Here is a 14,909-nt window from a genome sequence, read left to right as displayed (position 1 = left end):
CTCTGAGAGGATGTGTGTGGCCGGGGGCTGGGCCCTTTGAGGGTCAGGAGCCCCCTTTGCTGCCACTTGTCCTCTTCCTGGGGTGGAATTCGTTCACGAATCAGGCAAGAAAAGGGGTGAGGTCCAGCAGCGCAGCACCGCTCATTGTAACAGTAATCAAAACCAGGAAGCAGTTTCATAATAAATCGCAAATCTGACTGAGGCACCGGGATTGCCAGGTCAGCCCCGGGGTCTCATCTTGGGCTTGTTTCCTCAGCGCCCACACACTGGAGACTTCCTGAGGAAAGACCATGGAGATTGCAGTGAGGGGTTTTCCCGTGCAGGTTGTCTCAGGATTGTCCTGTTGGGATCCCACTTCCCATGTGGTTCTGCATGGAACTGAACTGGTACTCGCTTTGCGCCTCTGATGGCGGGCCAGCCGTCAGAGCTGGAAGGAAAGGTGAAGAATTCGTTTTCAGTGAACAAAGAGGCAGAGTTGACTCAGGGTCTGAAGTGTGTTTTCCATCTGGCTGTGACTGGCAGGAGCAGAGCAGGAGTGTCCATGGTGGGAGGCCAGGACAGAGGACTGGCAACCTCGGCAGTCTCCTGCCCAAACCCACCCCTGTGCAGAGAGGACGATAGCAGGGTCCGCCAGCCTCAGGCAGAGGAGCAGCAGTTTAGTGGAGGGACCCCTCTCGGCATGCTCAGCACAGTTGCTGGGAGACCCCCACCCGGCACCAAGTCTCGTAGGAGAGGTGCAGAGGGTGGGATATGCCGGGCAGCTACCACCATGCCCAAACCAGGGACCCCAGGGAGACAGGTGGAGCGTCAGCACCCAGACAGGTGACAGCCTGAGAAGACGGGAGGGAAGAGAGGATGAAGATGAGAGCTGGTGATGGCATCTGTGTCTTAAAGCGACCAGAATGGGGAAGGGGGGAGGGTTTGCGGTGAGAGCCATAGGACAGCAGAGAAGGGGCATATTGATAGCTGAGATCTTCGGGAAGAGAGTCTTGGACAGACAGACATTTACAGACGACAGTCAGGGACCCAGGTCCTAAGAAAGCAGCATGGACAGAATAAGCAGTGGTGGGTCCCAGGCAAGGCCCTAAGTGGACAGGCCAGGGGTCTCACCTTCAGAGTCTCCACATCTGCCTCTCTGGGACCCCGTGGCTTATATTTCCTGAGAATCAGATACATGCTTAGCTTTTTCTCGTCTCTTTTAAGTTGCTGCAGCTAATCGCAAAATCCCAGTTGACTTCACTGAGCGGTGTGGCTCAGAAGAACTACTTCAACATTTTGGATAAAATCGTTCAGAAGGGTAAGATGATGTCTAGTTCACTGTACCTCTGAGTGGCCCTTGGGTATCTAGAGCACCGCCTGGCATTCCTGAGCTGGGTCCCCAACGTTTCCTGTCTGCTGTGGTGCTGAGCCCACAGCCTCTGTGGCCCTTACTGCTCTCCCTGCTGCCCGTGACTTACATGGCCTCGGCCAGCAGAGGAGCTCGTTATGGCAAGAAAGAGAAACAGCTGATCCCTGAGTTTTAAAATAGGTTTTAAAAGCATATTTTAAATACGTTTTAAAGGGCCAGGAGGACTGGTTGGAATGGTTGGAAAAGACATCAGGGAGAGAGGGTGGCAGGGAGGGCAGTTAGGACTAAGAAGGGACCACTGTGACAATGATAGTTGGAAACAGTCACTCTGAACAGGGCTGGAGCGATAGCACAGCGGTAGGGCGTTTGCCTTACAAGCGGCCAACATGGCCGACCCGAGTTCGATTCCTCCGCCCCTCTCGGAGAGCCCGGCAAGCTACCGAGAGTATCTCGCCCGCACGGCAGAGCCTGGCAAGCTCCCCATGACGTATTCGATATGCCAGACACAGTAACAACAAGTCTCACGATGGAGACGTTACTGGGCCCGCTCGAGCAAAACTGATGAACAACGGAAGGACCGTGACCGTGACCGTGACCACTCTGAACAAGAACCGAGTACTGAAAGGAGGTAAAGGGAGATACATGATAACCATTCAGTACCTGTCTTACAAACCATAAAGCCAAAAAAGGAGAGGGGAGGAGAGATAGGAAGCGAGGGAATGGGAGGGAGGGAAGAAGGGAGGTAGGGAGGGAGGGAAGGAAGGAGAGAGGTGTCTGCCATAGAGGCGGGTGTAGGGATGGGGTGGGCATGGCAGCGGAAGGGAAACTGGGGACACTGGTGGTGGGAAATGTGCACTGATGAAGGGGTGGGTGTTGGAACGCTGTATGATGGAAACCCAGTCACGAACAACTGTGTTTCAATAAAAGAAATTTTTTAATGAAAAGAAAAGGTATTTACCTTTTCACTGTTGGCCAGTCTGGTTCACTGTACCTATTTTTATAATCAGCAAGCTTATGGTTTAGTTATTAATGCCATCAAAGAAGCCTAGAGTATTTTTAAAAATTTTTATTGAATCACTGTGAATCACAAATTTATGTTTACCCTTGATGATTCAGTTCCAGGCATATAGTGTTCAGACACCTTCCCCTTCTCCATTATCCACTTCCCTCCACCAGTGTCTCCAGTCTCCTCCTGAACTTCAGCCTGCTTCTGTGGCAAGCATTGTTTTCTTTTTTCCTGCTAGGCATGGTGGTTTACAATACTTTTACAGAGTTTTCCTTTTGAGGTAATGTTTGTCCTCACTAGCTGATGGCTATCACATGAAACTTTAAATTTCACATCATTAGCTTACACGTAAAAAATTTTTTATATAACTCTTACATGTATTTTATATGTGTTTCATTAAATATAAATTATCTTAGGACAGATAAGATGGGTCTCATTCTCCTAAAGAGCCTTGAATATAATCTCAGGGCTAGGATGAAAGAGATGTTACTGGGGCCTGCTCAAGGCAATCGATGAATAACAGGATGATGAAATGAAATGAAATGAAATCTTAGGACAGATATAACAAAATCAATACTAACAATATTAAAGGAAAAATTGTAGGTTCAACATAAAATAACTGGGCAATGTTTCAAAGATTTTTTTTTTAAAGTTTCATCATACTACACTCTTAAAATGGTGCAGCTTTGGGCCAGGGAGGTTCCGTAAGTGGCAGTACATTCCTAGCATGCACATGGCTCTGGGTTTGATCCCTGGTGCCACATGGCCCCCAAGCACCCCTGGATGGAGCCTGGATGTTCCTGACACTGCCAGGCCCAGAAGGCACTATGGGAACGGCACAGACCAAGAACGGAGCTGTCAGGCCCACACGGCAGAGCCGAGAATCCCTGGAGTCTCCCCACCTGCAGTCACCACTGGGGTGGCCTCTATTTTTAAAATGATTTTTTTTAAATGATGCAACTTTGTGATGAAGGGATGGGTGTTGCAACACTGTACAAAGGACTGTTCTGTCATATGATGTGATGTAGTTAAATTAGGTATTGGGCTTTCTTTGTAGGGAAATACACAGAGCATGAAATTGACCATTCTAACTGTTTTTTGTGGGTCACACACCTGGTGGTACTCAAGCACTATGCCTGGCAGTGCCAGGGAACCAAGGGTACTGGGGACAGAACCAGGGACTCCCATATGCAAATGCACTCAGTATGTGACGCCTCTCTCCCACCCCCATCCATTCCAGCTACTTTGTGCCTCTAGTGGTGACACTGAGCACTGTTACTGCTGTGTGACGGTCCCCACCGACCACCTTCAGAGCTTTTCTTCTTCTCTGTGAGGCCTGATGACACCCTCCTCCCCCCCCCCCCGCCCCGCCTTCCTTGACCTGACTGCTCTGGGGCCCTTCTGAGGGCATCATGCAGGCCTTGAGCCTATGCCTCGCTTGTCTCAGCACCCTGCCCACCCAACCCATCCCTGTGGCACTGGCAGCTAAAAGGCCTCCACTGCACTCAGTGATGATGTGTCTGTCTGTCCTCCTGGTGGGCTGTGGGACCAGACTGCCTTTCTGCAGTGGGGTTGAACTGTTGGCTTCTGCTGATTTCAGTTCTAGATGACCACCAAAACCCTCGCCTTATCAAAGACCTTCTCCAAGACTTGAGCTCCACCCTGTGCATCCTCATTCGAGGGGTCGGCAAGTCTGTGCTGGTGGGGAACATCAATATTTGGATTTGCCGGCTGGAAACGATCCTCACCTGGCAGCAGCAGCTACAGAATCTTCAGATGACCAAGGTATGGTTCCTGGCTTCGGAACATAAGTGTCCATAAAAGACTCTGCCCATTCTCTCGGATTTCCCCCCGTCAGTTTTATGAGCATTAAATTATTTCAGATAGACCAAAGATCTTTAATGAGCCACCACTGTAATTGCAAAGGAAGTGGGATGGTATTGTTATAAAGAGCCACGTCGGTGGATAATGGTGTCAGTCAGTTCATGTCTAACGCAAAGGGTGGGTTGCGCCCCCGTAGCTCCATGTATGTAAGAGTACTGTTTCCCCTGTGCATGCTGTTTCTCTATTCCATATGTTGCCGCTGCTTGTTTCCGGTGTTTGTCAACCGTGACTATTGTGGGGGGAAATTGCAATCATACTAGTTATTGGGATATTTCTGCTTATCTTGGTAACGAGTTTCAACAAAAAAAAAAAAAGTTGACACTTTGATTACACAGGCCCTTTAGTTTTTATCGCTAGTCTGTCACTGTCCCCTGAAAGAACAAACTGTTCAAACTGCTGTCAGCCCAGTGGGGATGACTCCCCCTGGCCATAGCACCAAGTATCCACATGGAGGCGCTTGTTTCAAAAGTGACCCAAATCTGGCCATGTGTTTCCGCTAACTGAGCCATTCAAGGCTCCAGGGGTGGTTCTTCGGCATGGCCTGAGGTCATCCTGAAGCTCTGACCTGCGGTGCAGGGACAAGGTCAACATTCCTCTTACCGAGTGGCAAAGTGCAGAAAGCAGGAGGCACAGACGTGGAGGGGCAAGTGCCCGCCCACCGCCCCGCACTCCCTGGACATGCCTTATGTGTGGAGGTGTGAAGCCTGGCCCTGCCCTACTCTGGCCATATGCAGCCGCCAGAGAATTGCTTCCTCTCCGGAGAGGCCCCAGGGGGAGAGTCTCAGGCAGTGGGGCTCCTGCTGCCTTTGTCCGCAGCACAATCAGGCAGCCAGCTGCCAGGCTGCCCCACAGTACACCCTGTTGCGGGACCGGCTGGCAGGTATGGACCACCCACCGATGGGTTACCCCACTGTCATGATAGAAAGCATGCTCTCTTCCCAGACAAACAGACTGAACCTTCCAGCAGCAAGGATCCTGATGTGTCTGGTTCAGCAGTCGCACCCCCACCCCGCTGTCCTCCAACTATCTGGTCGTCTTATCAAATGGCCACAATGAGGAGTCCAAGGGCTGGCCCATACTGGGCTGACTGCCCGCTTGTGTTGCTTGCAGCATCACCAGGAGATAGTGAGAGACACAAGCTCCTAGCATTGTCAAGTCGTCACTGTCTCCTGTTTCATACGCTTCTTTCTTGGGACCCATCAGTTTCTCTTTCTAAAACATTTCTTCTGGGACGTGCGGGTCATGCAGGGTCAGTGGTATCTCCTGTCTGGTAGAGAGATGCCTGGGAGCAGGAGGCTTGTGAATTTTAGGGAAACAAACTGATTTTCAAGAGCCTTGTGTGGAGGCGTCTGCCTGCTCCCTGCTGTTGGGCAGCACCGGGGTGCCTGTGCCCCTGCTAACCGGCTCTGATTCATGCCACTGTCTGCAGGCCCACTGTCGGGGGGCAAGTGGAGGGTTAGGGTGGAAGGATATGGGGCACACAGCCAGCCGTCAGAGCAGCCCCAGGGGCCTCAGTATTTCTCCACTTGATCTGTACTGCCCCACGGCAGCCTTGCCTGCCCCAGCACATAGATGCTGTGGGGACACTGCGGCGGGGTGTCCCTGTGTCCCTTACTCGGGGACACTCTAAAGGGGGTATCCCTGCACTTGAGCACGGTCATTGCTACTCCCGGGTCTCAAAGCCCAGACTTCAGGTCACTGACGGCTGCTGTCCTCTGCCCTCTGTAGCAGGTGAACACTGGCCTGACCCTCAGTGACCTGCCCCTGCATACACTCAACAACATCCTGTACCGGTTCTCCGACGGATGGGACATCGTCACCTTGGGCCAGGTGACACCCACGCTGTCTGTGCTCAGCGAGGACCGGCAGCTGTGGAAGCAGCTGTGTCAGTACCACTTTGCAGAGAAGCAGGTGAGTGCCGCTGGAGCCCCTGGGCAGCACCTGCAGAAGTCAGGACCCACACCCCCAGACACCCCCTCAGGGACATGCTGTAAGGCGTGGGGTGTTCGTCAGGGTGACACGGGGGCCGGTCCGAGGCCTTCTTCCCCTACACTGCACACTGCACCTTCAGAACGCAGTTTCTGCCGAGGTGGAGTCTGTAGCACTACAGCTGGACGCTGGGTACATGCACACATCCATGATGTACGTACAGGCAGACAGGGAACATGGCTGTGGGACTGTGGGGCCAGGTGTGTGTGGTGTACCTGTGGCAGCTTACAGGCTCTAGGAGAGCTCACGGGCAAAGGGGGAAGCTTGGACTCTGGGGTTCACCGCGGCTGATCCTGACACGTGGATCAAAGTGCAGGACTTACCAGACAGCTGTTGTTTCAGGCGAGACTGGGAGGCTGCAAGGGACTCCCTGCTGCGTCCACCATGCGAGGCTATACCGATGCAGGTGGGGTGGAGTGTCCCTTGCATGGGGTGGGCAGCAGCTTACTCAGGGAACAAGCAGAAGGATCAGGCTTGGGAACTGGTGTAGGGTTTGGGTGCTCTCCAGTACCCAAATGAAGCAAGTAGTCTCTGCAGCCAGGGCTCTGGATGGGCTGGTCTGAGAGGGATCCGACGGAGCCCAGGCCTAGAGCCAACAGAATGAGAGTCCAGCAGGGCTGAGTCTACGGGCTGCAGGGACCCCGGGCGCCATCGTCCTGAACTTGCTGGGGCGGGAGAGTAGGAAAACAAGCATTAAGGACAACAGGATTGAGGGGCTGAGTGCTAGGGAGAGGGATGCAGAGCCCAGGGGAAGGTCTGGGACAGGTGAAGCAGGTGCACTCAGGTCCTCCGCACCGAGCACAGATGTTGCGGCCTGGGCTGTGCCCGTTTCTGAGTTCACCTGGCAAACGTGGGCCACGGCATCATCTCCAGAAAGAGCTGCTTCAAAGACGACGCCCCAGGAGCAGCTCGAGTCAGCAGCAGTGCCCTGTTTGCTTGATCGGATGATAAAGAACGGCATCAAAACAGGGAGAGAAAGAGCAGGCACAGCAGGCAGGGAAAGCACCTCTGAGAGTCAGAGTTGCCTGCCAAGGAGCTCTGGGAAGCCCCCGACTCGAGACGCTTGAGATGGATGTGCACAGAACACAGCAGTCACAGAAGCAGATTCACAAATCAAGAGTTCTCCATGATTCCTGAAATGTGTTATGCACAGGGTTCTTTCTAGTCATGAAAATAGTCTGTCACAAAAATGAGCAGTTGGGGTTGCTGGGCTAGTGTCCAGGCTCCTCCTGTGCACCTGTACAGATTTCAGACACTCCCTCCCAGCAGTCACCGTGTCCCTGTGAGGCACTTCTCCTCCTTCACTCAGACCCTTCCTCTGCTCAGCCTCACGGGACACATTCATCTCCCCGTCTTTTCCTGCCTCTGCCTGGTTTCCCTGCTAGCTTGTTCCTGCTGACTCCCGAGCACCCCATTCTAGGAGTACCACGTATCCTCTGTCCCCTGTCATGGTATAAGGTGTTGGATGCACCTTGAGGGGGTCCCCAGTCATATGGGATGTTTCAGCAGGCAGGGGCCTCCAGGTTGTGCTCCGTGGAAGCTGCCCAGTGGGTGAAGTTCTTTCCCGTCTCCTGTCACCCATCTTTCATCACAGCTGTCCTGGGGATGACTAGGAACATGGGCACTTTTTTCACGTGCCTACTGGGCACTTTGTTTTGTTGTTGTTGTTTTGGTACTTGGACCACACCTGGCCATGCTCAGGACTTACTCCTGGCTCTGTATTCAGGGGTCACTCCTAGCTGTCTTGGGTAGGAGAAGGGCATTGAAACTCAGGTCAGCCACGTGAAAGGCGCCTTAGCCCTGTACTCTCTCCAGTCCCCTTGCTGGGCATTTGTACATATTCGATAGACCTGTTTTCAGACCCTCTGCCTGTTCTTTAATGAAGTTGTTTTTTAATTTAATCTTTCATATATTTTAGGTGCCATTCCCTCATCATATAAGTGTGTGAGTGAGACACTTTAACACATCCTGGACTTCATTCATAAAATTCTAAAATTTTAAATGTTTAGCAATTTGATGGTATTCAGTTGTCTGACATATCATCAAGTCTGTATTATTTAACTCAAGTAGGTTTTACTTCATATAGTCAGATATTCCCTAATGACACACGCTGCCTTTTCAGAAGTTTGACACCTGCTCCCATGCACTGAAAATCATCTCCTGACGCTGATCATGTCCTTATCTGTCTAGTTTTGCAGACACCTGATTCTTTCAGAAACAGGTCACGTGGAGTGGAAACTCATGTACTTTGCACTTCAGAAGTGCTACCCGACTCGGGAGCAGTATGGAGACACCCTGCATTTCTGCAGGCACTGCAGCATCCTCTTCTGGAAGGTAACAGGCACTGCCCAGAGACGGGAGGCTGGACGCGAGGTGTAATAAACGACGCACTAACATTTTCAGTGTAGGATATTTTTTTAAAAAAATGGAAAATTCCATTGGTGAAAAGAAAAACGCTATCAGTTTTTATCAAATACTGGGGCATAGGAACAGGTATTAATTGAGGAAATGTGCAGCTTGTGGTTTAAATCAGAAATTTTTAAGTGAAAGGTCTGGTCACTTCTTCCTAGGAGACTCAGTTTCTCCTTTGCAGTGAACATTAGCATGTGAGAGGCAAAACCCAGAGAGAGAGAGAGACAGAGAGAGAGAGAGACAGAGAGAGAGAAGGCATGGGGGGGGGTGAAGGCAAGGAGGAAGTCAGGTCCTAAGTGCCACACTGCTTGTATAAAACAAGGAAGATACCCCTGATTTCCCTGATGGAGTTCTAGGTCTCTCAGAAAGCCCCACAGTGAACTCAGGAATTGAGAAGGCAAAAAGTTTTCTCAGTTGTATGATTTGCACTCAGATTGTTACTCCTTCCTCACCAGCCCCCTCTTGAGGGACCAGCCTCCACCCGGAGATACTCTCCGCAGCAGCTGGTCTGGGGTCCTGTCTTGGGGCAGAATCCATCTCACTGTCCACACTGGCTGCCTTAGAGACAAGCTTCGCACAGGTCTGCCTGCTGAACACCAGCACTCATTCTTACTATGGCCGTCCTTCATCTGGAATGCATTTCCAGGGTTCGCCTTGAGATTTGGTCTCCTTCGAGATCCTGCTGTAGAACAAGTGGTGGGAGCAATAGTTCCCAGTCATCCAGGGTGGCCCCTCTCCCTGTCCTCATGAGTTTGGCTGGGGTGTCCCTGCATCTGTGGCGCTGGGGCCGGCACTGGGAACCCCATTCCATTTCAGCCATCTGCTGTATCCCTATCTAGAGTTTCTTGGGCAGGTCCCACAGACAGTGCTGGAGAAGAGGGTGTAGTCACATGGTTAACGGTGTTGGAGAGACTGTTCTGTAGGGTGTGGCCACACAGATAATAGGGCTGGAGGAGAGATTACTGCTTTACAGTGTAGTCACACGGGTGACGGTGTTGGAGGAGAGATTATTGCTTTACAGTACAGTCACATGGGCGACAGTGTTGGAGGAGAGATTCAGCTTTACAGGGTCTAGTCACAATGGAGCAGGTTCTTCCAAAGTGGGGATTGTGATCATCACACCCTCCAGTATGGTGGGTGCTGGGGTCGACATGGGTCCTCCTGGTGTGGGGCATGTGGTGGTGACACAGGGTGTGATGGTTGTGCTCACATGTCCTGCAGCCGCTCAAGGGCAGTTGGCTCTCCAGTTTGGAGTCTCCGGAGGGAGGCAGGTCTCTGAATCTCCTGCTGGCACCTGGTTCATAAGCAGACTTCCGGGAGTGCCAGATATCCTGTGTGGTCATCTCAGCCCATTGTAGTTGGTTGGTGCAGCTGCCCAGTGACTCGGCCACTGTTGGTGATGGCCCAGAGGGGGGTCTGCTATGTGGGGCCGCTCAAGGTCATGCTCAAGGGCTTTACCGAGCAACCTTCTTCTGGATTAGGTCCATGTCTTCATGCTGACGGAGGTGGTCATGCGGAATTGAACCTACTGGGAACAGAGACTAATGCAGGGTGGGTGGGTGGATGGGGGTCTCAACTGTCACCCAGTCCCTTGGGACTGACAGTTGATCAAGGCCTGTCATTTTCCACCTTCCACAACATTAAGTGGAAAGCTTCTGACAAGCAGCCACACGAGGCTGGTTTCCATCTGCCCCACTTACTGGACTGAGGTCTCCCACTTCTCTGCCTGTCTTTACTGAAGGCCTGTGTGTGAGAGGAGGAAGCAGCATCTTGTCCTTTAGAGATGACCTCCTCTGCAGTCTCCACAGAGCTGCTCCGGGGGGAGCCTCAGGGACCTTCACAAGCCTGCTGGGAAGCTTAGCGGGCAGATTCCCATTTCCTCCCGATTTTCTATCTCACCTGCTGCACTGACTTGTTTGAATGGGCCTTGTCAGTGGGTCGGGAAACCAGAAGTAGCACAGTGACCTGAGTCCCTCCCAGCCCTGCACCGCACAGTACCCTGAACTCACTGGGCTGGCCCTGGAGGGCTTTCACTACATCCTCTGGCCCAAACACTGACGTGTCAGCTCAGTTAACTGCCTATCACCAGGACTGGCCTCTGGGTACCTGAGCCCTGCTTGGGTGTGGGATGAGGGCAAAAAAAGAAAGCCAGGACTAGAAGTCGAGACTCAGATCCATGTCTGTCCCAGTGGTCGCTGGCAGTAGGTGAGCGGATGTCCAGTGTCTATGCAGAGTGAGATGGCCATGGTCTTGCTGGTGAGTTGCTCTGGGGAGCGGGTGCTGACCGCCAGCCTCCCCAGATCTCATGGGTGGGGGAGGTAGTTGACAAGGCATGCGGGGTGATGAGATGAGGGCCAAGCATGCACGGAACAGATGCAGGAGGAGGCTGGGCCAGGCCAGGTGGCAGAGGAGAGCTCAGTGCCAGCGTGCACCCACAGCAGCAGCAGCTGTGAGTGGGAAGTGGATGGTGCTGTGAGGCTGGGCAGTGCCAGTGGGCACGGGCTATCTCAGGGTGGTCAGCAGCTGATGGGTCCTTGGGTCCCTTGGTGGGCCAGGCCTGCTGGTTTCCCTGCCTAGACCTCACTCGCTGCCTGGTGGCTTGACTTGCGTTGCCCAGTGTGAATGCAGCCTGACTCTAATCTTTGTTTTCCTTTTTCTCTTTCGCTGCACTCCTGGCTCTTTCTTCACCACCTCTAAGGACTGCCGCCTTGCTTTGTTGTTGAAGGTACTTGTGTGCGGGCCTGAGCCTTAGCCCCATGCTGCGCCCCTGTCCCCAATGCCTGCTGCTCCAAGTGCAGCCCTGACCCACGGACCTCTGCACAGGCCCCTCAGCCAGCCCCTCCGTGCACTCAGACCCTGAAGTCCTCTCCCCTGGCACTCAAGTATTCTCACATGAAACCTGTTTCTTTGGCCCCCTTTGCTCTGACATGCAATTCGAAGTCTCTTGAGAGCATAGGTGAGGGGTGTGGTAAGAGTTCTACTCCGTAGGAGTTCTGAGGATGACTGATGGGTAGCAGGGTCCCCAGCCATGCTGCACAAGAGGGGTAAGGAGCTCAACCACATCCAGGATGCACCGGGGGGCCCGTCCCTCTCCTGAGCAGAACAGCTGGCAGGCCTCAGTGACTGCCTTTGTTTTCGTGATTCTCACCAGCCTCTTCCCACACATTGTAGAGATGGGGGTACCGGGGCCAGAGCTGTGGCTGTCGTGACCCTCTCCTCCTTCCACACAGGACTCGGGGCACCCCTGCACAGCTGCAGACCCTGACAGCTGCTTCACGCCCGTGTCTCCTCAGCACTTCATCGACCTCTTCAAATTCTGAGGCTCCTCCCTGACTTGCTGAGCAGCGGCTGGTGACTGATGGGTCTGGGGCCCAGGTCTCCTGCAAAGAACCTGCTCCTCTGAGCACAGGGTGGGGAGGCTGCTCTGTTCTCGTCCCGAAGGGCTGGACCCAAGCAACACGCCTTCCACTTCCTGCCTTGGAGCCCAGCACAGGCAGCCCCGTGGCCCCGGGCTCTGTGCCCAACGGAAGGTGTAGAAGCGGCCTCATCAATGCCCAGTGGGTTGTGTTTTGTTTTAATTCTGTCCTAATTGGGGGTGGAGAACAAATGGCTGATCCCTGTAAGCATATTGTGAAGACTATTTTTCTCGAGATGTATTTTAGCAGCACTGCTTGTGTCTAGATGAACAGTTCTGAGGCTAGAGGGGCAGGGAAGTATACGTGCATGTCTCTGCTGGTATTTTGTGCCTGGGCTGTGGGGACGGCAACCTTGGAAGGACAGTGGAGCGGTGCCGGCATTCAAGCTCACAGAGGAAAGGAGCCCTGCACTGTGGCCAGTCTGGGTGTCCCCAGTCCAGCAGTGGACCATGGACCAAACCCTCAAGTAAGTCGGGATGCCCACTGGAGTCTGAGCTTTGTTGCTGTATTGAAGCTCCTTTTATAGACCAAGTAATAAAAATGTTTGTCTACTGATTCCACCTCATGGGTCTCATCAGCGCTTGCATCTTACTGAAAATACGCCACTGGTCTGGTTATAACTTATTTAAATCTTTAAAAGACAATCTTGTTTTTTTAAGTAGTTTATGTCCATTTTAGAATACACTTGGGGGGAGGGAAAGGTGTGTACAAGGAAACTGCTGTTGGGCTGGTGGGGCCAGGCTGGCTGCCTGTGCACTCACTAAGGACGGCTGGGAGTCAGCCGCACTGTCTCGCTCCCTCCTTTGTCTCACTGCTCCCAAGACTGGAAGTAAAGACCCTGTATTTTCACGGTCTGACTCTGCACTGGACTGCCAGAGATGGCCCAGGGGCTGCCGCTGGCTGCCCAAGGCTGTTTCCCTCCAGACATGGGCTGTCACAGGGAAGAGCAGCAGTTCATCAGCCACCGCACCCTGCAGGCTTCCCATCCTGGGACGATCCTTCTCCCCAGAGCACCCATCTGGATCTTGAGTTCTTCCAGGCATGTTTTCCTGCTGACCAGTGTGTCCCAGCAGCCCAGTGGCTCAGACCTGTGCTGTTTACAGGAGGAATTCAGTGACAGGCCTTGGGGGATCATTCCCTCCTTCAGAGAAAGCAGAGTGGAACCAGGGAAATGACACAACGTTCCAGACAGTGCACGAGGGTGGGAACTTTCTTTGAGAGGGACAGGACGGGTGTGCCTTTGGGAGGTTTGACATCTGTAAAGCACCCGAACAGCAGTCTTGGCTCTTGGTGGATTACCCAATTATGTTCTTTGCCTATTCTTGCTTTTGGGGTATTGGTCTTTTTGGTATTAATTTCTTCTTTTTAAAAAAATGAACTTCTGGAGGTTAGACTTTGTTTTCTGTCTTTAACAGATTGTGTTTTGCTGTGAACAAGCTGTGTTCTCAGCTTGGATGAACAAAGGCTGCTCCGAGATGGCACCAGTTGTTTGGGGAAGGCGCCCAAGTCTGGGGGCCAAGCGCTGCCTCTGGCCTCAGCGGGGCGCAGCTGACCGAACTAGAGTCAGGGCAATGGCCACTGCAGCCACATGCATGCTTTCCTCCTGGACTACCTTTCCGGCCCTGCAGGGCTTCTTGAATAGACATGCCCCTCCTCGCTCGATCCGCTGTTTTGTTGGCTAGTCTCTGGTGGAGATCTCAAGATGAAGCAGGGAGTCCAAGTCTGATGAGCATCAGAGGCACCACTTGGGGCAGCTACATCCACTTGGTACCTCCTCCAGTGCTCGAGCCACGCTCTCACGCCTGTCCTCATCACTCCTGAGGATGGTACTTCAGGGGTGGACTCTCTCTGTTTTGTGCCTTAAGTGCTACTTTTAGGACCCTCTACAAACAGTATCCATGTTTCTGCAACCTGCGTAACAGTGATTCTTGGGCGGGTCCCATCCCTTCAGAGCCTTGGTCCTTGGTCCTGCTCTGATCTGCATATGGTTCTGATTTGTGTGTGCTTCTGATCCATACAGTTGGCACCTGTGTTTCTCTGTGGGCCTCGGCAAGTACCTTTTGGATGTTGTCATCCTGCGCATCTTCTTTGGGAAAAAAAGCCCTTTCCCGTTTTTAACTGGATTATATGGATATGTGCCAAATATGAGCTCATCACAGATGAATTGGAGAAATCTCTCCCTTTTGTAGGTGCGCTTGTTATTCCGATGACTACATTCTTTGCTAGTTTCAGTCTGTTATTGCTTCTTATCATATCCAAGAGAAATCAGTACCAATCATGTGATGAAGCCTCCCCATTTCCTCCTAGGAGTTTCATGGTTTTAGTTTTTGTAGGTCTTTTATTCCTTCTGAGTTAGTTTTTACATGTGCTGTCAGGGCAGGGTCCAGCTTCATTCTCTTGACTCATAGATTTCCAGTTTCTTGCAACCCTTCTTGAAAGGACTTCTTTCCCACTGACTAGGCTTGGTGGCCCTGTCTAGAAACACTTGGCCACATTCAGGAGCTTATCTGTCCCGTTCATCGTTCTGTCCTTTGCCAGAATCGCGTTGTTTTGAAATCAGAAAGTATCAAAGTCAAGATTGCTTTGGCTAACTGAGGTCCCTTGAGATCCTACATAAACTTTAGGGTGAATGTTTCTGTTTCTGAAAAAAATGTGGGTATGGTCACATGAGGTGCTGCACTGACTATATCACTTGTAAGTGTTTGGCCCCTGTGCATTCTCCTGGCAGTGGTCTCTGCCTCCAGGACAGGGATCACCCTGATGATAGGCGAGTCCTGCCTAGCGCTCCTTCCCCAGTTATGAATGTGCCCGAGGACAGCTGCTCTAGTTGCCACCAGTCCCTCCACACGCCCAA

The 14,909-nt window shown here is 52.4% G+C and overlaps 1 protein-coding gene across 1 annotated transcript in view; it reads left to right on the top strand.

The window, feature by feature from the left end:
- FBXO25 (F-box protein 25) overlaps positions 1 to 12,610 on the top strand; it is a 33,644-nt gene extending 21,034 nt beyond the window's left edge. Inside the window, exons 6-11 of the mRNA XM_056114078.1 lie at positions 1,204 to 1,297; positions 3,955 to 4,139; positions 5,967 to 6,149; positions 8,418 to 8,561; positions 11,338 to 11,364; positions 11,870 to 12,610. Of these exons, the coding sequence (XP_055970053.1) occupies positions 1,204 to 1,297; positions 3,955 to 4,139; positions 5,967 to 6,149; positions 8,418 to 8,561; positions 11,338 to 11,364; positions 11,870 to 11,959 (723 nt within the window). The 3' untranslated portion in view covers positions 11,960 to 12,610. The remainder of the gene's footprint in view (positions 1 to 1,203; positions 1,298 to 3,954; positions 4,140 to 5,966; positions 6,150 to 8,417; positions 8,562 to 11,337; positions 11,365 to 11,869) is intronic.
- Positions 12,611 to 14,909: the final 2,299 nt, after the last annotated feature.

Source organism: Sorex fumeus, unplaced genomic scaffold, assembly GCF_029834395.1.
Source record: "Sorex fumeus unplaced genomic scaffold, SorFum_2.1 ptg000024l, whole genome shotgun sequence".
In the NCBI taxonomy this organism is placed as follows: domain Eukaryota; kingdom Metazoa; phylum Chordata; class Mammalia; order Eulipotyphla; family Soricidae; genus Sorex; species Sorex fumeus.
The sequence above is the reverse complement of the archived record's forward strand: the minus strand, read 5'-3'. Positions and strand labels throughout refer to the sequence as shown.